This window comes from Seriola aureovittata, chromosome 24 (assembly GCF_021018895.1).
Source record: "Seriola aureovittata isolate HTS-2021-v1 ecotype China chromosome 24, ASM2101889v1, whole genome shotgun sequence".
NCBI classification, from domain to species: Eukaryota; Metazoa; Chordata; class Actinopteri; order Carangiformes; family Carangidae; genus Seriola; species Seriola aureovittata.
Window position 1 is genome coordinate 10,666,287 of NC_079387.1, and position 21,896 is coordinate 10,688,182.

Consider the following 21,896-nt stretch of genomic DNA (forward strand, 5'->3'; position numbering starts at 1 on the left):
CCTGCTCCTCCTGTCTTCTTCTGCTTTTATGTCCAGTAACTTTTTTTTCTCCTATTTTCACAAACGCTCGCTGCAGGAATCTCAAGAAAGTTCAAGTCCTGATTTTAGAAAACGTTGTTTCAAGAAAATCAAACTTTAATAATAAAGTTTCACGGATAAAAATGACCACAGTGTCTCGTTGATACGTTTCTAAAAGTTTCTGCGTGTTCAGTGAGAAAAACAAATAACGGCATTAACATGTTTAAACAGTCACAGCTTTTGTTTTCTTTGGTTGGGAAGAACCGAACTGAAGGATTTTTGTGCTGCTTCTGATATTTTTTTAGTTTTTACGATGATACCAGAGTAAATCTTTGTCACAGGCGTTTCATGTTTTTCACCAGGCCTTTTTATAATCCTGTAAAATCCTGACGCCCTTCAGTTTCCTGTTGTTGACGGTCAGTGATGACGTCAACAACAGGAACTTTTACAGCCCCACGCTGGGACGTTTCACAGCTCGTTTACTGCCCCTGATGATAACGTCCTGACAGAGGCCGAGCGTGTGGGCGTCAACAAGGTCAAATACCTGATTTTCATCGGAGCGTCTTTAATCGATTCTCGCCAGAGAAACAGTGTTTAATCTTTTTCTCTGAAGATCTGTGAGAAAACAAATTTCTCTCCAGCTGTATTTATTATACACAAATATAAAAATAGGCAGTTTAATGTAAATAACTGGCAAATTGTTTCTACAGCCATAAATTAGATTTTACACAAAAAAAATCTTCTTTATTCAGTTTCTAACGTTGTTGTCCTGATTCGAGCCGAGGTCAGTTTACCAATGAAATGCAATGTTATTTTAGGATAAATAAACCAGCTCAACTGTAACAACTGCAGTCAGACTGTAAGGCCCCGCCTCTGTCTGAGTCTATATACTGTCAATCATTTACAGTTATGATGGGAAACTGTATCTAGGTTTTTATTAACAAGATGAGGAAGTGTGCTGCATCACAGAATAAAAGAAAAGACAGTCAGTCTGTTTCCTGGTCAAGAGTTTGAAGGCAGCTCACAGACGGCAACAGGTACGAATCTAATGAATTTATAATTATAAATTAATTACAGCCTTTTAATCTTGATGTGGTGATTCATTTACTCAGAGTAGGTGTCAGTTTTAGTATTTTTGAATTAAATAATTTAATGCAAAAGCTTTATTTGTTAAAAATCTGTTTGTCAGGTTGATTCACATTTTTATTAAATATATTAAATTTAAAAAGATGTGAGTGAGAAGAATCCAGATTTCTGTTTCCTCCCACACCATTAATAATGTTTTGCTACCATGGCAACAGTAGCATGTTAAAATGAAACGTTAGCATGTAATGTAGCATCAGTTAGCATGATGCATAATCATAACGTATAAACAGGAAGTACCATTGTTTTGAACGTGATATCCCGTCCAGTCCTCTGCTGTTGGTTGAGTAGTGAGGATGTTTGGTCTGTGTGTGTGTGTGTCTGTTCTCAGAGGAGCTGCAGGTGTTTCCAGGTGTGTGTCTGTTCTCAGAGGAGCTGCAGGTGTTTCCAGGTAACCCAGGTCACAAAAGAGCATCAGGGGGAAAAAGAAGGTGGGGAGAAAGTAAAGGAGAGGCTGAATGAGCTGCAGCACCAGAATCAGGGAGAGTTTCAACATGACACCTTCCGCCTGACTTTGACCCCCTGATGACCTTTGGGTGGGATCAGGACTTCCTCCACGATGACCTACTTAGCCCACACGGCCCACGCTCAGCTCGCCGCCCTTTGGCTGAGCTGCGTGGGCTGGACTCTGACCGCTGTGGCCCTTGGACTCATCCAGTGGAGGGTTTGGCTGGTGTCGGACAGGGAGGTCATCAGCTCCGGCGTGGCCTGGGTGGGCGTGTGGAGGGCGTGCTTCAACAGCTTCACGGAGGTGACCCCCGGCTTCAGGGTCATGCACTGCAGGCACATCGGCCTGACGGAGGCCTTCACGCCTCCAGAGATTGTGGCGGGTCAGGTGCTCATGATGCTGTCTCTGCTGACGGGGCTTTGTGGGAACGCCGGCGGCGTTTACACCCTGAGGAACGTCTACTTCGGGGTGGAGAAGAGCTCGCCAATCCGCTTATCGTTCTTCGCCACCGGAGCCCTGTGCCTGGCGGCCGCCGTGATGTCCCTCATCCCTCTCCTGTGGAATCTGACCTCGGTGGTGACCAATCAGACCATCAGGTTCCCCTCGGATTTCAAGTTGCCCCAGGCGCCTGATTCGCAACACGTGGGGTGCGGCATAGGGGTGGGGATGGTGGGAACGTTCCTGATGGTTGTCTCTGGGGTGGTTTTCTGTATGTACAGGTTACCAGAGAGGCCGCAACCCAGGATCCACCTGGACGGGTCGTTACCTGCATCATCTGTGGCCGCCGGCCGGGGAAACGACAACGCGGCTTTTGAGTCTCAGGAACGTCTGTGATCAGCTCGTCCGGACGTCTGGCTCTGACTTGAAGGAGGAAGAGAGTGAGAGGCTGCAAAACAGAAAGAGACAAAACACAAAGTTGTATCTGAGTCTCAATCTGTTTCCAGCAGAGACACACAGCTGCTCGCGCTCCACACACCCAGTTTGATTTATTCATCTCGTCAGACACAGCTGTCGCCTCGACTCATCTGCTTTTACTCTCGGCGGGAGATCGAAGTGAATGATTCATCTCTTGACAGCAAACAGACCTGATGCCGGTTCATGCTTCAGACTGAGTTCAGCCTGTGGCCCTCTGCATGCCAGAGGGCCACAGGTCTTTTATTTTGTGTCACCACTTCCTCTTTAGATGACCAGTCTGTGTCGCTGCCTATTTTTTAAATTTTATTTAAATTTTTAAGTTCATTAAGTAATTTCATTTAAAATATTTGAGAATAATCAACGTTTTTAAATAGAGGAATATTTTTGTTAATTAATATAAATAAATAAAAGAAGAAGAAGAAATATTTAAAAAGATCTGTTTCATATTCTATAGGAACTAATGTTTTTATGTTGTATGGGGTGGGGTCTGTTATTGTGGTTGCACACCATGATCAGCATGTGGAATGAAGGGAAGATTTATAAAGAGTGGAGTTTTCCTTTCTTACCGTCTTTGAGATAACGACCAGTGAAGTATGCAACTTATGTTTGTTTTATGTTCGCAGATATTATATTAATATAAATATATTCAGACTGAAATAAACATCATCTCTGAAAACACCTCAGTAACATAAAATATATATATATGAATATGAATGACATCCAGAGGAGAAAGAGGCTTTATTTATCCTTTGTCTCCAGAAGGCTTTGACCTTTGACCCTGTCACTTTTAGAAACCTTAGATCTGATCCCTGACCCTTCATTGGTTCTGTGTTGCTGCAGCAGCGAAGCATCCGACAATCCCTGGTTTTATTATAAGACAAAATGATAAGTAAATGAATAACTACTGTTAAGGAAATGCTTTTATATTTTTGCAGATACAATGCTGTGTAAACCAACTGTTTCATTAATTACCTTTACATATTTGACTGATCTGAATAATCTACAGTCTAATTTCTTCACTTTTTCCTCATATAAATACATCAATATATATACTATCTGTAGTTGTGGGCCTCTAAGTTCCAATAATTAAAAATCTTTACAATAAATACTGCAGTTACAGGTAGAGGAAGTCAAAATACTATTTAATAATATACAAAGGATAACAGAAGTTTTTTCTTAAATATTTTATTCAAAAAAAGCAAAAAGCTCATCTCCAGAATTTCAAACCATCTGTATCAATGTTCCTCTAATGATGAACAGTCCCTTCACCTCACTGAGATCAGTGTTATGGCTCAAATCACAGCCCTTCCTGCCCGGGGTGGGGGGTGGGGGGTGGGGGGTGGGGGGTGGAGAAATGATAAAAGGCGCTCAGGCTGGAAAATCCAATTGAGGCGACAGTTTTCCTGTTTGTTTTGATTCCACACACCTCTGTGGAGTGACGGCCATTTTCTAGATGATCTGTAATCGCTGCTTCGCTTCGTTTAGAAAAGGATCATTATTTCCTTTTAATTTGCTTTTGGAGTGTAATGTCTGGCAGTGGAGACAGCTTCTGGATACATGCTGTGTGCACTGAAAGCAAATCCAAGTCCCAGAGGTGCAGTTTACCCATCATCCACTGCAGCTCTGACCTGACATCTCGACTGTCTCTGAAGAGTGAAACGACCAGAGTGTCAACAGGCATCGACATGTTCTTTCTGTGTTACTGGTTGTTTCACCCCTCAGGAGTCGACCTGTCTTTGTGATTCACACACAGTTGGGGGCTGCGAGTGATCTTCACCTTCTTGAGGAACTTCATACAGAACACAGATTAAGAATTTCATCCCAAAAACAAAAAGGAACGCTTTAAAAACAAGCGCTGACAGCACAGTTTAACATGTCACTGTTCACAGACGAGCAGTCGGACTGTCTGTCTGCACTGTCTGCTGGAGGACAGAGTCATCTGAGGTCAAACCACTGTGACTGTCAGCCAGAAAAATGTTTCCAGAACGGGTATATATTTCAATATATAATCACAGAATGAAACCCTCCAATATAAATTAAAAACCACACTGGAGATACATATGGTAGATCATTCAAACACACTCTAATACTGAATACAACATATACAAGTAAAGCACAATTATCATTTAGAAAAATGTTTCAAATCTCAAATATTATCATATCAGGTCAATTATTACCAGAATTTTACAATTTGATTATGGTGCAGTCCTTCAAACACAGGCTGTAAATGAAAATGACTCAGATCTACAGGAACTAAATTTCAGAACAAGTGGTTTTGAGGATGAGTTACAGAGAGACTGACTGTCCAGTAATCCAGCTGTTTATCAGCACACACGGTCTGCTCAATGCCCTGAATGTAAATACAGAAAACATCTGGAGTGAACTGCCTCGTGTACAAACAACTGCATCTTTCGCGTCTAACTTGGTGTCAAACTCCTCGGGGAAATCAACAGGTGTGCAAGCAACTTATTTTTGTACGAATCAAATGGAGGATGAAGCCGGTTTTAATGGCTGCTCACCTCAGACAGACTTAAAGGAATAGTGCATCCAGAAAATGTATTTGCGACGCTGTCTGCTCAGCTGATGCAGCTTTGCTTCAGTTTCCTCAAACTTGTTTAATTGTCAGGCAGCTTCTTCAATAGTCAAATATTTGGATCAAGACATAACATTTTCAACATCTACTTTCTCCTGACATCCACTTTAAAACCACGTGGCACACAGATGCTTAATGTCGGGGACCTAAAAATCATACAAGCGGATATCAACACGTCTCGACTTCCTCAGCATCATGTAACTGCTAAATTTTGCTCTTTAAAAATTGATGCTTAAATTACATTATATTTCAAAACGCAAGTGTCTGCTTTCCGCTGTAGTGCACAACAACTTCTAAAAGTCTATTTGTTAAACAAGTAAATACTGAACCTTTTGGACCCTTAGTGAAACTTCTTGGTTTCCAAACACTGAAATTATCAGGAGGAGTTTCATGAAAACATTAGTTTCCTTTAGAGGAAGGTGAAGCAAAGCTCCATTGACGACTGATCTTGTCTTGAAATGTTCATACACATGTGAAGATGATGACAACATTTTCCTGTTGGGTGAACTATTCCTTTAATGCAGCTTGTTCCTTGACAGAGTTATTTGCTTCTGCTGACTCCCGAAAAGAAAATGGGATAAAAAAACAAAAATATGTGATTGAATGCTATTGCTCGAGTCAACAACATGAACATCCCTGCACTTCAGAGTACCGCAGACCCACTGTCCTTTTCCTCGTCCTTACCTCAGTCCGTTCACCTTCCCGCCCTCACACACATGGAAGCCCTGATAGAGTCGGTTTTGATCCAGATGGTTTGAAACTGAACAAAAATACGTACATACATACAAAATAAAATACAAAATAAGAGAAAAAAAAGATTTAGAAATGCAGGAGGTTTAATCGTTCCAAAGTCCGCCGGTCTGTTCTTGATAAACCTCGATGACGTCCTCGTCCTCCATCCCCAGCTGACATGAACACACAGCAGAGACAGGAGAGACATTTATATTAGCAACAGAATAAATGTCCTTCAGTTCTCATCACTCCTAGTCATGATCATAAAATAGAGCAGAGTAATCCAGATGAACATGTTGGACAGTTCAGCTAGAAGACAAAGGGGATGCTCAAGACAAGAGAGACAAGTTTACCTCTTTCGGAGTTTGGTTATCTGCGATTCTCTGTCCTTCGAACAGAAACCTTAGCGTGCTCGCTGGGACGCCCTGGAAGAAACACACCAACACACAGCGGTATGAAATAACGGCCTCTGGTGCTGCTGGAGTTGAACATCTACAAAAAAAGCTCAGACTTCCTCTTGCCTCATACCTGTCTCTGGCTGTAAGACTCCTTCAGCTTTTTTAGATGTGTCGTCATTTTCACCTTAAAGTGGATTTCACTGCTGTCCTGTGGGCGGAAGGAAACAGTGATGATGAGAAGCAGCAGAAACACACACAAGAAGGTAAGTAAAAAAAACAAAACACAAAATATAAACATATTGTAAGAACAGTATTATTAGTTATATCATGGTATATACCACCACTGTTATTTTCATCAACCCTGATATTTCATATTGGTGCATCTTTATAAACAAGTAACTACAGCCTACATGAAGCATTTATCTCACAAGTGTCTCATGCAGCAGAAAAGTCTCGATTAAGTTTTTTCACTCAGTCCTATTTGTTGATGATCAACTACTGTCCAAAGCTGCATATTCCTATGTTGAGCTCAGTGAGTCCCATCCATCACCCCTGCATTTCTACCCACCTGACCGATCACTTTTAATTTGATGTACTCTCCGTCCTTCTTATCTCCGCCGTCTTGGCTGGATGGTTTTGTCTCCTAAAAAGACAATAAATAAGCAAAACACAAAACATTTAAAGGCCAGCTACACATGTAAACAGGCCTGCAGGCTTCATTTCACTGACTTTCACAACACTGAGGTTGACATATTTGTATATTTCGGTTTCAAAATGCAGGTAAAGCTTAATGTTTGGTATCAGAACTTTGAAAATGAACTGAAACCGAAGCTAGCCGCTAAGCTAAGCAGCAAAATAAGCAGTGAGCTCTGGGCCCGCAGCTTCATGAGCTAACAGTTAGCATGTTAGATAACCACATACGAGGCAACAGCCACAAAAACACTAATTTGCCCCTTTTTTCTTTTCGTTTCATTTCAGACAATGAAAGACTGTGTGAGGTTTATATCTCACCGTGTCTGACATGTTTCTGCCTCTGTGTGTGTTGTGAAAAATGATCCGAGAACGGCGTTAGCGTTAGCTTCCAGTCGCAGCTTTAGCCTGATGTTGTGAGAAGTCGACATCGACCGGACGGGACGACACATTCGAAATACTTTCAAAATAAGATGAAAGCACTGTGGTCTTTTGCACATAACCGTCTTTAACTGTCATAAAATGAAAAAATTAAGCAATTAATCAATATTGTCTAAAGAGAAATGTATATTCTTTTAAATTTGGCATCAAAGTATCAATTCAGTATCAAATTTTTATATAATTTATATTTGTATAACTTCCCTGTCATTTTATATCTGTTCGTAAAGCTACTCCTTTACGGCCATGTTGGGTATAATTTAAAGGGATGCTGACTGCAAAGTATGTGGTACTATTTCAAAGTGCATAAAATACATCCATTAGGTTCTGACCACTTAAATTACAGGTATGATCACTCACTATATATCTAGATAATTATTAAAAAAATATAGCCCATTTTATTCCTGTGTGTACAAACGTTTTTGACATGATGTTTAGGTACTTTAATGTTAAATTTGATTTCTATGACATGAAAAGTTGTGTTTTTGTGTGACTCCCCCCAACGAGACTTGGAGACTGTCAAGTTTGCCAAAATGAAAAAAACACATTTCCGGTTAATAACTGTCAACATAAAATACGAAATATGTATTTATGCTTTTCCCTTCGCGAGACACATTGTGCTTTTATTTTGTCAGCACAATCTCGATATTCCGGTAGTCCTTTGTCCATCGACCGTTAACTTGACGCAGCTGTGGGGGCAACAGCGAACGAAGCTACCGTCAACGAGTGTGTAAAGTGCAACAAAAATGAAAGCTGTCCATTGACTTTGCCTTTTCATTGCCGTGCAGACACGAGGATACTTTCTCGGATAAGCCGTTATCTTGTCATTTTTCTGCCTGAAGACATCCGCCGGGCTCAGCTGACAGCCGTTGGGCCTCGTCGTCGCGGCCCAGCAGGACTCGAGTGAAGTTGAGAGCGGACTACCAAACTTCTGCTTCCTCCAGCGGCTCTCCGCGGGGCCCGGGGCTCCTGTCACCGGCCCTGTGGATGAGGACGTGAGAAGCAATCTAATCAGCCCCCCAGGTGAGATGATAGAGGTGAAACAGTTCGGTTCAGACCTGACATTTGTCCGTTTGATGGTTGCTTTTTACGGCCATGCATTGCGGGAGAGCTTTGAATTAGCATTAGCTTAGCTTGTCAACTTCCCTGGCCTGACAGCTAGCTGTACACGGAACTCTTCGGCTGGCGTTAGCCACTTAGCTTCCCGTATCAGCTATGTATGTGCAGCTGACTGTGTTTTGGTTATATTTCAAGATGCCACATCATTCATTAAGCACATTTTGGCCGTGGCACGTAATGCCAGATTGGCTAGCAACAGTTGTTAGTCAATTTTAGCTTATGGAGCTACTCAGCTAACGCTAGCAAGTTAATTTAAAGCTAATTATCTACTAAAGGAGGCCATAACAGTGGCGGTGTTGTTGATATCAACTTTGCCGTGATCAGCTCAGCACAGTGATTTGAAAAGGACGATATATGTTTGCCGTTTGTAAAGTGCTAAGCTAATGTTGATGTTGCAGCCCACTCTCACCAGCGTGATGGAGTAGTCAGATTTTACGTCACTCGCAGACAGTGATCGATCAGTGATGATCAGACTCTGATCAGCAATATCCAATCAGCTCCTGATCAGCAGAGGCCATCTTGACTGTCCACACTTTAATTTCCAGACTCACTGCACACAGTCTGGTGCAGAGCCTCTGTCTGTAGTGTTGTATGGTATCATCACGACTTCACACCAGTAACTAACACTTTACTATAATATCATGACAACTGGTGATGAGAGTGCAGAGGGAATATATCAATATGTTATAGGAATGGCTGCAACTATTAATTGATTCCTGTATTGCTTTTATTATTACATTAAATGTGCTCTATACTTCTGCCTCACTACACTTCCCAGGGAAGTATTGTACTGTTAACTCCATTTTAGAAGCTGATTAATCGATAAGTCGATCATCAGAAAGATAATATGCAGATACTTTAATAACCGATTAATCCCTCCAGTTCATTGTCAGTCACAAACCTCTGCTACTTGTCTTTGACATACATCATTGTAAACTAAATACTTTTGCGTATTTGGACTTTCTGTCACATTCGGCAGTGGGAATCTTTTTACCTTTCACAGACTAAACACGTATTTGTTTGAGATAATCACCAATTGTTATTAAAAAATGATATTAGTCATTACTGGCTTAACCATTAATGACTTTGCAGATTAAGACTTAACCTGGAAAAATATGATCATTATATGGAATCTTTGTATAGATTCCGCTGCCCATTAGTTCATAAAGTGGTTTAATTTATTGCACATTATTGCACCAATAATACTCTAGTAATACAATATAGTAACTGGAGTAGGGAATAATACTCTGAAGGATGCAATTCTACGTAAATACATTTAGTTTTTATACCGTTTGTACATTTGTCTGAAAGTCCTTTTTGTCCCTAATGCAGGACTTTTAGTTTTAGTGTTTTCTTACTTTTTAAAGTTAATTTTTACAATACAGTCTTCTTCACTGATGTTGTCACAATCCTCTGTCACAGGATATGTTGATTATTGGAATAAATTCTCCAGTTTATTAGGAACTCTTTGCTGTGTCTAACTGTTGAATGTTATTTGTATGAACGTTTTGGACAAAATGTTGGAATCTTCCCTGAAGACAGGATTTATTACAGGCTTGTGTATCAGATGTATTTTTAACTCCATGGATTTAATAAACAACTGAGTGTATCGTGGTAGAAGACATTTTCTGTAAAATCTGTTGAGAAAGTGTAAATTTAACCAGAGAAGAAACGCCTGACAAATCACAACACTGATGCAAAGATCATATTAAAAGCCATAAATCGGTTTCACCAAATAGAAACATTAAAGTGACAGATACCACGGTGTAAATGGTAACGACAAGAGAGAAATTCACCCTGTCTCCCTTCAAACTGCAGCATTTTGTAATTCAAAATGTTCCTGGATAAATTCAACAGACTGTAATCGTGAAATTTGATGCAGAGTTTTGTTTATACACGACAACAACAAGGCAAACACTGTCAGCTTTCTATCTGAGACGCAGGACGGCACCATCTTCACAGTGATGACACCAGCTGCACAACTTAACTGTGATAAAAATATATTCAGTTGTTGTTATCATATCCCCCCCCTACACACACACACACACACACACACACACACACACACCCCTCACCCCTGTGGACGAGATCAGATCAACTGATCAGTCGGCAGCTTCAGGCTGGAACTTGTGTCTCGATCAGCTGCACGTCAGGATTCATGTTGTGCTTTTGCTGTTGCAGGAGAAAGGAATCCCTTTGATGGGAGAATCCTCTTTCCCGGCCTCCTGGGTCAATCGCCGTGCCACGATGATGGGTATGTGTGTGTGTGTGTGTGTGTGTGTGTTGTGTGTGTGTGTGTGTTAAGACAGCGTTACTGTTTGGCAGGAAGCCAACTTTGTCTTTTGTTAAACTTACAAACCAAGGAATGTTTTTTTCCTCCCTGAACAAAGTTTCTTTGACATCGTTACCTCACAGTAAACCTCTGTGTTATCTGCAGGTAAATCACATGTTCCTATAGTTGTGCTCTTTTTTACCTGAGCTGTAATTGTCATTTAAACATTTATATTTGACCTGGATTTTGTTAATTCACAATAATGTCAGCCCAGTTTTGCTTTTATCAGTCTTTATCTTTTAAAATCTGCTCGTTGTCCCTCAGATGAGCAGGAGGCGCTGAACTCGATCATGCAGGACTTGGCCGAACTGCACCGCTCCAGCCGTCCTGCCATGTTCCTGTCGGACCTGGGCAAACCCAAAGCCTCCTCGCCCAAGAACCAGGTGACAAAACAAGAACATAAAGTCTCTTATCTTTACCAGAGCCATGACTCTGACTCATTACAGTGTGCTTACATATGACACTGAGATTTCACAGTAAGAGCCTTTCAGGGAAGCTGGGGCTTTTAATGTGAAACTGGAAAAAGTTCACACAGACAAAGAGACCAGTTTAGAAACTGAGAAAGCCTCTTCCAGTAAAACGCACTGGTTCTTTCTTTACTTAACTGCTGCTATTTTGTTTTGTCTTTTTGGCCATTTTGTGCTTTTATTTGATAAAGACAGACAGGAAATGAGAGAGAGAGAGAGAGAGAGAGAGAGAGAGAGAGAGAGAGAGAGAGAGAGAGAGAGAGAGAGAGAGAAAAAAAAGGGGAAAGACATGCAGCAAATAGTCCAGCCAGCCGGGACTTGAACTGGTGACACTGGTTTTAATAATTTCTTGATGGTTTTTATTATAAAATATGATAAAAATGTTAATGTAATTTTCCATCAAATGTCCCAAATGAAATTAGAGTCAGATGAACGGAGCTCGGTCAGAAGCCGCCGCTCTGTGTCGTCCTCTGTCACTGTTCATTCATCACATTTCTTTATTCTTTGTCCTCTGCTGCATTTTCCGTGACTTCTCCACAGAACGACGTCAGAGTGAAGTTCGAGTTCAAAGGGGAGAAGAGGTGAGTGTTCGTCCAGGTGCATGACTTTACTGTCAGCAGTGTGGACCTGCGGCTGTTCCCTCCCGACCTCTGACCTCTCTTCTTCCTCATAGGATCCTGCAGTTCCCTCGACCCGTCAAGCTGGACGACCTGAGGTCAAAAGCTAAAGTGGCTTTCGGTCAGACGATGGACCTTCACTACACCAACAATGAGGTGCGGAGCTTCACAGGCTGGAATAACTACAGTTTAATGCTGCTGTTGAATGAAATATTAAAAGAAAGTTGTTGTTGTTTCTTCCTGCAGTTGGTGATTCCACTGACGACTCAGGACGACCTGGACAAGGCCGTGGAGCTGCTGGATCGCAGCGTTCACATGAAGAGCCTGAAGATCCTGCTGGTGCTGCAGATGTCCTCTCAGGTCAGCAGCTCCAACATCAGGACAGAGACGGCCACATGTTGTTGACACTTTCACAGAGACACTGACGACTGGAGGAGACCAGTCTTAGTATTTCCATTCAACTTGTTTAACAGCAGCAACTAATTCAAAACAGTTTTAACTCTTTTTTTTTCTTGTTATGAGTCGCTGGGTTTGGTCTGTTAACAGCCGGGTTTGTTCCTCTTGTTTCTGCAGAACTCTTCCTCCAGTATGGACCTCTTGCCGTCCCACGAGGAGCTGGACAACACAGGATTCAGGGTCGCTGACAAGAAGAGCATGCTGGCTTTGATAGGTGAAAACACAAACTCACAATCAAATCAATCATCAAACTCACAATTCACGTTGTTGTTTTGCCCCTTTTGCCTCCGATCCAGCAGATCTTTATAAAGCAAATATCTTAAATGAAAATGTTTCCCGCTCTCCTCCGAACCTCAGGTTCCCATTCGACGGATCGCAGCTCTCCTCCTCCAGGATACATTCCCGACGCTCTCCAGCAGGTGGCGAGGAACGGCTCCTTCACCAGCATCAACAGCGAGGGGGAGTTCATCCCCGAGAGCATGGACCAGGTACCGGCAATTAAGATTACTAATTATCTAATAACAGATCGATATGATTTTGGTCGTGACGGTGTGTGTGAGCTTCTCTGTCTGAGCGTCTTTGTCTCCTTCAGATGTTGGACCCACTGTCCATGAGCAGTCCGGAGAACTCGGCGTCGGGAAGTTGTCCCTCTTTAGACAGTCCACTGGACAGGTGAGCACCGCGTTATTCTGACCGTACAACAACACATCAGTAAGTTCATTATTCAGGATCACACTCATTTAATATTTAATACCTGCAGATACTCTTAGTCTAAACACACCAGGTGTAAACATGAAATGTGGACAGGTGACAGGTGACGCAACACGGACAACAATGAAATAACGGTTCAGGTGTTGTTTGTCTTCATGCAGCGACTACCCGAAGTCCAGGATGCCCAGAGCACAGAGCTACCCAGACAACCACCAGGACTTCCCAGGTGTGTGTGTGTGTGTGTGTGTGTGTGTGTGTGTGTGTGTGTGTGTGTGTGTGTGTGTGTGTGTGTGTGTGTGTGTGTGTGTGTGTGTGTGTGTGATACAGACAGACTGACCCTGTTGTCCTCCTCTTCCTGTGCAGAGTACGACATCCCAGTGTTTGAGAAGTCGGGGAAAGGGGGGACGTATCCGCGGCGATACGGTATTCCCTTCGGCCTTCAAGACTACAGCGATGGTGGGCGACGTTTTAAATGTTAAATAATTCTATTGTTTCTTCATGATTCATCTTCCTCACCGTTCCTGCTTCTCCTCCTCTTCCTCGGCGCGGCAGGGAGGAAGACCTTCCCTCGGGCTCGGCGAACGCAGGTTCACGGCTTCCGCTCGCCGGTCAGCTTCAGCCCGACCGAGCAGTCGCCCAGCACCAGCAGCGGCAGCAGCGTCTTCACCCCCGACCTGGAGGAGGCCCCGGGACCCGCCAGGAGGCCGCGGCGGGGCAGCGACATCGAGCCCAACCCCAATCCGACGGCCGCTCCCACCCTCTCCGTCATGGACATCAGTCCGCCCAGCCGCTGTGAGTCTCCGTGAAACAGCCGCAGAAAGAATCTCCGCCATGTTTCTTTCCTGTGATTTAATCGCTCGTGTCGTTTCGCCTCCAGCTCCACGAGCTCCAACCAACTGGCGGCTGGGGAAGCTTCTGGGTCAGGGAGCCTTCGGGCGGGTTTTCCTCTGTTATGACGCCGATACTGGGCGGGAACTGGCGGTCAAACAGGTCCAGTTTGACCCGGAGAGTCCGGAGACCAGCAAGGTGAGGATGATTCAGACGGTGTTTATCTGGTTCACGGTGGATGGCGGCTGGGAAACAGCAGAGACAACGGTTTGTGGTGTGTTGGTCTTTATTCAGGAGGTGAGCGCGTTGGAGTGTGAAATCCAGCTTCTGAAGAACTTGTGCCACGAGCGGATCGTCCAGTACTACGGCTGTCTGCGGGACACCATGGAGCGCACGCTCTCCATCTTCATGGAGTACATGCCCGGCGTGAGTGTTCATCCACACATTTACTCATGTAAAGGCTAAAGACAAATAACTAAGGAAGTTCTTGAGTTTGCTTTTAAAACGTGGGATTTTACAGAGTTAAAAACAAGGTGAATGAATCAAATATAAATGAATAAGATCCAGTAAAACCTGATAAAAACATGTTAAATGTCTGTCGTCTGTCGTGCTGCTCAGGGCTCCATTAAAGACCAGCTGAAGTCGTACGGAGCGCTGACGGAAAACGTGACGCGCCGCTACACCCGGCAGATCCTGGAGGGCGTTTCCTACCTGCACAGCAACATGATCGTCCACAGGGACATCAAAGGTGAGCCGGACCTCAACGTCCACAGGGACAGAAACAGAGTTGGAGAAGCAGGTTGATAAACTCGGTCTCGTCTCTGTTCAGGAGCCAACATCCTTCGTGACTCGGTGGGTAACGTGAAGCTGGGAGACTTCGGCGCCAGTCGGCGGCTGCAGACCATCTGTCTGTCAGGAACAGGCATCAAGTCGGTGACCGGCACGCCGTACTGGATGAGCCCGGAGGTGATCAGTGGAGAGGGCTACGGCAGGAAGGCCGACATCTGGTGAGAGCTCAGGCGCCCTGTTGTTAAAAGATGACAGCCGCTGAATTTCACACACACGGTTCATATGTTATGGTTCTGGGTAAACGGGGATGAGACTGAGATGGAGGCAGACAGGTGTGTTATTAGTTATTTCATGATATTACAGGTAAAAGACGTGGGAGGAAACTCTCATTCCAGCTGGAAGAAGTTTGGAACCAACTTTAAAATAAAAGAACTGTGTGTTTGCTCCTGAGTTTAACACCTGTCCCTTCGCCCTCAGGAGCGTTGGCTGCACCGTGGTGGAGATGCTGACCCAACGACCCCCCTGGGCGGAGTTTGAGGCCATGGCAGCCATCTTTAAGATCGCCACCCAGCCCACTAACCCGGTTCTCCCCGCCCACGTGTCGGACCACTGCCGAGAGTTTCTCAAACGGATCTTTGTAGAGACCAAGCAGCGGCCGTCTGCTGATGAGCTACTGAGGCACATCTTTGTACATTAACCCCACCCCTGAACCTTTAAACCCCGCCCGCCTGCCGAACTGCCAGATACGGCCTTACCCGATGGGGCGCCCCCGCCTCTGACCCCCCGCTCCCTCCACCTCCGAGCTGAAACCACATCAGACCAGGAAGGACTGGCTGGAGCAAGGTGGGGCGTGTAGGCGGGGGGGTGGCGCGTACCTGCTCCTCCTGTCTCTGTTTGTATGAGACTGCCATAGAGGACATAAGTTTTTATTTTATTTTTCTCCGCAAGTTGCACCTTAATTTGTGAGAAACGGAGGGACGGAGCACTTCCTCCTGAAGCGACGAAAAACGACTATTTGAAAACGTCTCCTTTTTTATGTTTGTACGGTTCCTCTCTTCAAACGTCTTGGAGTGGGATAGTGTCGGTGTTGTGGACCTACAGGAGGTGACGCCTGACTCTCAATGGCTCTGCCCCCCCCCCCCCCCCCCCCCCCCCCCGCCCCCGCCCCTCCCCCCTCCCATCTCGCTGACCCGACCCCAGAATGTAGTCTCCTGCCAAAACCCAGAGCGATGGTGAGGAGCTGGGCCCGCTGCTATAGAGAACACTCCCCACCAACAGTTTCCACTCACCCTCTGGTCTCAGATGAAATGCTTTGCCTCTGCTTTACTGTCTGTAACCCCCCCTTCCCCCCCCCCCCCCCCTCCTCCCTCCCCATCTTCGTTCTTTGCCGTGTGCCTTTTCTGTTTTGAAACGCAGTGAGTTTGTGGATAATCTCTGTCGTTCTTAGTCGCAGTCGTTCTGAGTGTCGTTTTTTTTTCTCCTCCTGGATAAACTGCCTTTTGCACCGTTTAGCCCGAATCCAGCTGATCCCAGTTCAGCCGCAACGTCCGTTTCTGCCTTTTTCTGTAACACAGACTCTCCTGCTGTTGAGATGGGGTCCCGCCTCAGCTCAGCTCACTCCGTTCGTTTGCCTGGTAACAAAATATGGTAACAGGTTTCACCTCCCGACCGGTTCTCCGACAGGGACTGGAACTTCTGCTTCACAGAATCCAGACGTGTTGATTTCTCGAATGCACCTTTTGTCTCCTCTGCTTCTCAAAGTGTTGAGTGGTCTGATTGGTTGGACTCTTGTGGATTCAGAGTCAGTTCATGGCCGTTAGATCCTGACTTTTACCGGTACGTCACTGGTTTTAATGCAGCCGTTACATCAGTTAGCGGCCGCCTGGTGAGCAGAATATTTACGAATATTTCATTTAAAATCCTGTGTTTAATACAGTTTGATATGAGATATAGTCAGGTCGTTCTGCAGAAGCAGTTTATAGACGAAACAATGAATTTATCATTTTAGAAAATAATGGTGGGATGAACTGACGGTGAGATTAATGATCAGTTGCATCAGATCTGTCATTAAATGAGGAAACTCAGAATATGGCTCTTTGGTGGCGAAGAAACTTCCTGTCGACCACTTGAGACCACGAGAAGCACTGAAACTAAAGAGGAGCATTTGAAGAGCGTCGATCAAGGCGAGAGGTCTCGCAGCTGATTGGCCAGAGGTCTGGCTGTATGACGCTGTCCCGCTGTTGTCCGACATGTGGAGCTGTAAAACCGGACGTTTCCAAACACCTCACGAGCTGCTCGTCGTTGAACCTACAGGTACATATCCAGTTAACTGTCTCTTCTTCTCTGCCGCTGCAGTCGGTCCCTTCCTGTCCTCCATCACTCTGCCATATCACAGCACTCTCATCGTGTCACATGTTGTTTGTGTTGTTTGTGTTTGTGTTTTTGTTGTTCTGGCCTCACATGCACTCCCACAGAACAGACCCGCTCTCCACGGTGTCGTTTACAGTTTCCCACAGAGCTTCACTCCTGAACAGCAGGCGGCGCTGCAGCTTCTGTATCAGAACGTCAACTCGTCACTTTAGCCGAACCACAAACGTGCGCCGCGTCCCGCTCGGCTGTCGTCGTTGTCACCGCCGCCTCCGCTTCCTCTCGGGACCGAGCTTCAGTCACGTCTTTGTGTTGAATACGAACGATCCATAGAGGTTGTTCATGGCGTTGGCTCCACAACTATGCACCAGTAACACCAGACTGCAGCTTTAAATGAGCTCTCTGCAACCAGCGACCCCTCGGCTGATGACGACCAGGAGGAGTCATCTTGTTTTGGGCAGCTCTGCCAACAACCAATCACGTGTTGGTTAAATGTCCCGCTTCTTACACGTTCACTACAGACGAGTTCAGCCCTCACCTGGCTTCATGTCAGACCTTGATCCTCTCGCAGAAGTCAGACAGAGTAATCAGAGTCTCGGTGTGTGTGTGTGTAGGTGTCAGTGTGTGTGTTGTTGTGGGCGGAGCTGCAGTGACATAGAGATTTACACACAGTGTCTAAGACAGATGAGCTCGCAGTAATATTTACCGGCTCTTTACACATTAGCTCTAAAATGTCCCTGTGTGTCGTTTCAGTGACTTTATTTGTTCTTATTATTTTTGAAACAAGTTGGTAACATGTCAAACTCCTCCTTGACTTCCCACGATGCACTGCAGCTGGTTGAGTGTTTGGAGACCTGAGAACATGAAGCAGACTGACACACAGTGGTGAAGCTGCACGTTTCAACAGTGTCAGCCCGTAACTTCTTCTTCTACTGCTCCAGTGACACCACCTCATTTTATTAGTTTACTTTCCAGTATGAAGTTGGATATTGGTGGATGGACAGGCGGATGTTTTTGGTTCTGATCAGTAAACAAATGACATGTAGCTGTGATATATTTGGTACGAAAACTTGCGAGGACGACATGTATCTGCAGATGTTGTTGTAGTTTCCTGCAGTGTCCACCAGGTGTTGCTAAAGAGCCGTGTTTTACTGATCGCACCTGTTCAACAGCTGCTGCTCCTCACCTTGAATCATCCAGGAAGTCAAAGCCAGAGTGACTCAGAGCTGCGAACCACAGGTCGTGATTTTCCCTGAAGGCACTTAAACTGGTCTGAAAGATTCAGCCCGTCTGTCGCTCTGTGGTCGTGTGTCTGTCATCAGCCGGTAGCTCCGCACAGGTTGTGGAAACAAACTCCTCCTTCACTCACGTTATGCATTTTCCAAACGGTACCAAACAAACAAAGCTCCAGAGAAGAAGAAGTCATTTTAGAGTATTTGCAAATCAGCCTCCTGTATTGAGTTGGAGGCGGCGTACAGTAAACTGTCTGGTACAGATGGAGGTTCAGTTGTAAAACGCCGCCAGCACTGGTAAACCTTGATACGCACTACCATTATGCACTATCGATTATTCACTGATGCTTTTTCACGATTCCTCGTCAGCTGTCGCTCGTGCAGCTCGGTTCAGCGACCTTTTCTTTGCACATTTTAAAGACTATTCTTTATTTTTACACAAGTGTGAATGTGAGCGGGTGTGCGCGTGTGTGTGTGTGTGTGTGTGTGTGTGTGTGTTGTGTGTGTGTGTGTGTGTGTGTGTGTGTGTTGAGGGTTCAGTTAGCGATGACCTGTACATGAATGTATTGTCTCATTTCTACCGTCAGATGGCCTCGTTCACCACAGTGGATTAAACTCTTTGGTACCAGTATTTGCCACCTGCAGACGCCAAGATACACCTGTAGTTCTCTCTTTAGTGTCTAAAGCCACTGCTGCCACTCCTGGATGTGTGTGAGTGTGAGTGTGTGTGTGTGTAATTTGTATGTGTGTGTGTGTGTGTGTGTGTGTGTGAGTTTGTAAACGTGCATTTACTGCAATTTGTGCTCATTGGACACTGCGCCTGAAATGCCTTGAGCATTCTGACTGTAGGGGGTGAGAACATTAAAATAATAATGAAAATGAAATTTAAAAAAAATCATGTACAAATGTATAAAATGAAAATGTACCCTTTTTTTTTTTTTAAAGAAAAGTACACTTATATCCCACATGTTTGGTCTCTGTGTATTGTAAAAGAAGCCATGTTTATAATTCTAATTGGTTTGTGACCAATACGCCTGTTTATATCAGATCTGTATATCAGTGGTACGCATAATTTTTTAATATATATTTTTTATTTTACCTTTTTTTTAAATGGGAGATTGTATGGTTGCATGGTTGGGTCCTGAGAGACGCAGCAGTGCCGTTGAATGGTTGCTGTTTTTTGGCAAAATTCTGGAGTATTGCCACAGCTCTGTGTTCATAATTACAACAATTATGACTATGACGATGAAAACAATAAAAGATATTTATTTCACATCTGAGTGACCGTTGTTTCATACAAACAGCCTGTGTTTGAAATGTATTTTCAGATTTTTGCCTGTTAATGTTGTTAATGGAAAGCCAAATTAGATCCAGAAAATTTGTATCTATGGTTAGAGTTATAATAGTATTACTCTTGTTTCGACTTTATCTTATAATTTAGATTTCTCTCATAATTCTGACTTTTTAACTCATAATTTCTACTTTTTATTTCATTCTGTCTCATAATTTCTCTCTTATTCTCATACTTTTGATTTAACATGATTTTATTTTTTAATCAAGGCTACGTTTTTATGATTTTTTTCTTTAATAGGTGGAAATGGGTTTCCATAACAAACATCCAGACATTTGTTAAAAAATTAAATCATAATATAAATAAATACTCTCAATGAAAGCAGACTGACGGTAATATAGTTTTACAACTGTAAAGTATAGAAAGACATATTGTGTAGGTTTATGTGTAAAGGAAGACATAATAACGTACTAACGCTTCCGGTGAAGACCTCCAAAATAAAACTGTCGAATCAGACTGAAAAGACGACGCGGATCGATACGTCTTGCCGCGGCATTTCAGCATTACTTTTGGCAGAAAACAAAGCATGGAGTACCGGCGAAAGCTGCTCCGTGCCGCTGCCTGTGCGACGGTGCTTTTTCTAGCAAAAAACACCCGAAAAAAGACGCATTTGGAAGAAAAACTGGCCGACGTGAAGCAGCCTCCCTCCGGATTTAAAGGTGTGTGTGTGTGTGTGTGTGTGGTGGTGGTGGGGGATGCTAATGCTAACTCTGCTAGGTGTTAGCATGAGTTTGTTTTAACGGTCGTGGTAGTTTAATTGAACACACTGTGTGTAGAAGTGTCAAAAACATTGGATATTGAAGTTTTACAATGATGGGATGGTCAAAGATGGCGGCCGGTTCGTTGGGACTAAAGCTAACGGTTCTTTCTGTGACGCATTCACACTAGTCTCTTTAACTACGTTGTTATAATGCCATTTGCTAACAAACTAATTGTAGCAGATGTTTAATTAATTAAACCTGAATTCTGTAAGAAATAATTAAAAAAAAAAAAAACCCTACCTAAATTAATTAATTATTTTTTCCTCCAGTAAAAACGACAAAGACTGATTTTAATATTCTGCTTTTTCTTTTATTAACTATAATAAAAAGAAAAAAATTCAAGCCTTGTGGTTTAAATTAAATGAAATTAAAGAAAATATACACCTAAAGAAAAGACGGGAAAGCTGAACTCTTGTTTCACCTGTACTCTACAGTGCAGTTTCAAGAGTGTGCAGATTTCCCCTTCTTCCTTGGTGGCCACAAACGCAACAGATTTTTACAGCAGAGCATTCAGTTGTGCAGGCCTAAATTATACATCAGTTTGAACTGAATGCACCTTGCAACCCTCAACTCAGCTTTCTTTAAATTATTGAAACTGTGCAAGTTTCAAGTTTGATGACAACATTTTAAGCCAGAATGTAAAGTCTCATTGAATGAAGTCAGTTTTTCATGCGACTCATTATGTGTTTTGTATTTTATTCTGTCTCTGCAGGTCGATGACAGCTGAGATGACTTTTTAAACTTTGTGAAGATGACTCCAGAAGAATTTGACATTTTGCTGAGGAGAGTTGGGCCACGACTCGCCAGACAGGACACCAAACTACGAAAAGCTATTCCTGCAAAAGACAGGCTGTCTTTGACCCTGAGGTTTCTGGTGGCAGGTAAATATGTACTAATACACATAACACACGTACATTGTCGTCTGAGGCCTTCGTCTGTTTATAGTTTACTTCCTTTTTTCCTGCAGGAGAGTCCTTCCGATCCCTCAGCAGTAAGTACAGGATGGGATGCAGCACTGTCTCTAAAGTCATTTTTGAGAGTCCAGCTGCTCAGAAAAACCTCTGTGATATTGAATCATCTACGTCTATGTTAAATATCTCAGCTTGGTGTTAAATATAAAAAAATTACTTAAATGATCAATCAAATATCACAATTATGAATTAATTTTCTGTCTAATCAATTAATTAATTTATCTGAACACAATTAAGGATTCAATGTGGGTAAAAGGGGTGAGAATAAGAACTGCTGTCAGCCACCCTGACACTGCAGCGACCCTGACTCACCACTAGATGTCAGCACGACGCCACTAATTCATCTGAAAAATCACAATCATACAGAAACTTTCAGTGGATTCAGCTGCAGGTTTGAAGAGTAAAAGCAGTTTAAAGCAGGTATTTTATATTTTGTTGTTAGATCACTTTATTGTCTTTATTCTCTCTATACAAAGACACAATAGTTGCATTTAAGGACTGTCTAGAAAATCTTAATAAT

At 43.5% G+C, this 21,896-nt stretch overlaps 3 protein-coding genes across 3 annotated transcripts; 2 read left to right on the forward strand and 1 right to left on the reverse strand.

Annotated features, from left to right (window-relative positions):
* The first annotated feature begins 94 nt into the window (after positions 1 to 94).
* Positions 95 to 3,103, forward strand: LOC130165562 (claudin-34-like). The gene has a single exon (XM_056370926.1). The coding sequence runs from the start codon at positions 1,721 to 1,723 to the stop codon at positions 2,441 to 2,443; it is 723 nt and encodes a 240-aa protein (XP_056226901.1). The 5' UTR covers positions 95 to 1,720; the 3' UTR covers positions 2,444 to 3,103.
* A 1,394-nt stretch (positions 3,104 to 4,497) lies between these two features.
* Positions 4,498 to 7,387, reverse strand: sumo1 (small ubiquitin like modifier 1). The gene is made up of 5 exons (XM_056370375.1): positions 7,259 to 7,387; positions 6,816 to 6,890; positions 6,378 to 6,455; positions 6,203 to 6,274; positions 4,498 to 6,022 (listed from the first exon to the last, which is right to left on the reverse strand). The coding sequence occupies exons 1-5, from the start codon at positions 7,268 to 7,270 to the stop codon at positions 5,954 to 5,956; spliced, it is 306 nt and encodes a 101-aa protein (XP_056226350.1). The 5' UTR covers positions 7,271 to 7,387; the 3' UTR covers positions 4,498 to 5,953.
* Positions 7,388 to 8,054: 667 nt separating this feature from the next.
* map3k2 (mitogen-activated protein kinase kinase kinase 2) lies at positions 8,055 to 19,566 on the forward strand. The gene is made up of 17 exons (XM_056370374.1): positions 8,055 to 8,398; positions 10,676 to 10,748; positions 11,091 to 11,209; positions 11,834 to 11,874; positions 11,967 to 12,066; positions 12,157 to 12,270; positions 12,484 to 12,580; positions 12,724 to 12,854; positions 12,959 to 13,038; positions 13,239 to 13,303; positions 13,441 to 13,533; positions 13,630 to 13,869; positions 13,955 to 14,103; positions 14,200 to 14,331; positions 14,524 to 14,653; positions 14,735 to 14,912; positions 15,172 to 19,566. Exons 2-17 carry the CDS (start codon positions 10,694 to 10,696, stop codon positions 15,389 to 15,391), a joined length of 1,944 nt encoding a protein of 647 aa, XP_056226349.1. The 5' UTR covers positions 8,055 to 8,398; positions 10,676 to 10,693; the 3' UTR covers positions 15,392 to 19,566.
* Positions 19,567 to 21,896: the final 2,330 nt, after the last annotated feature.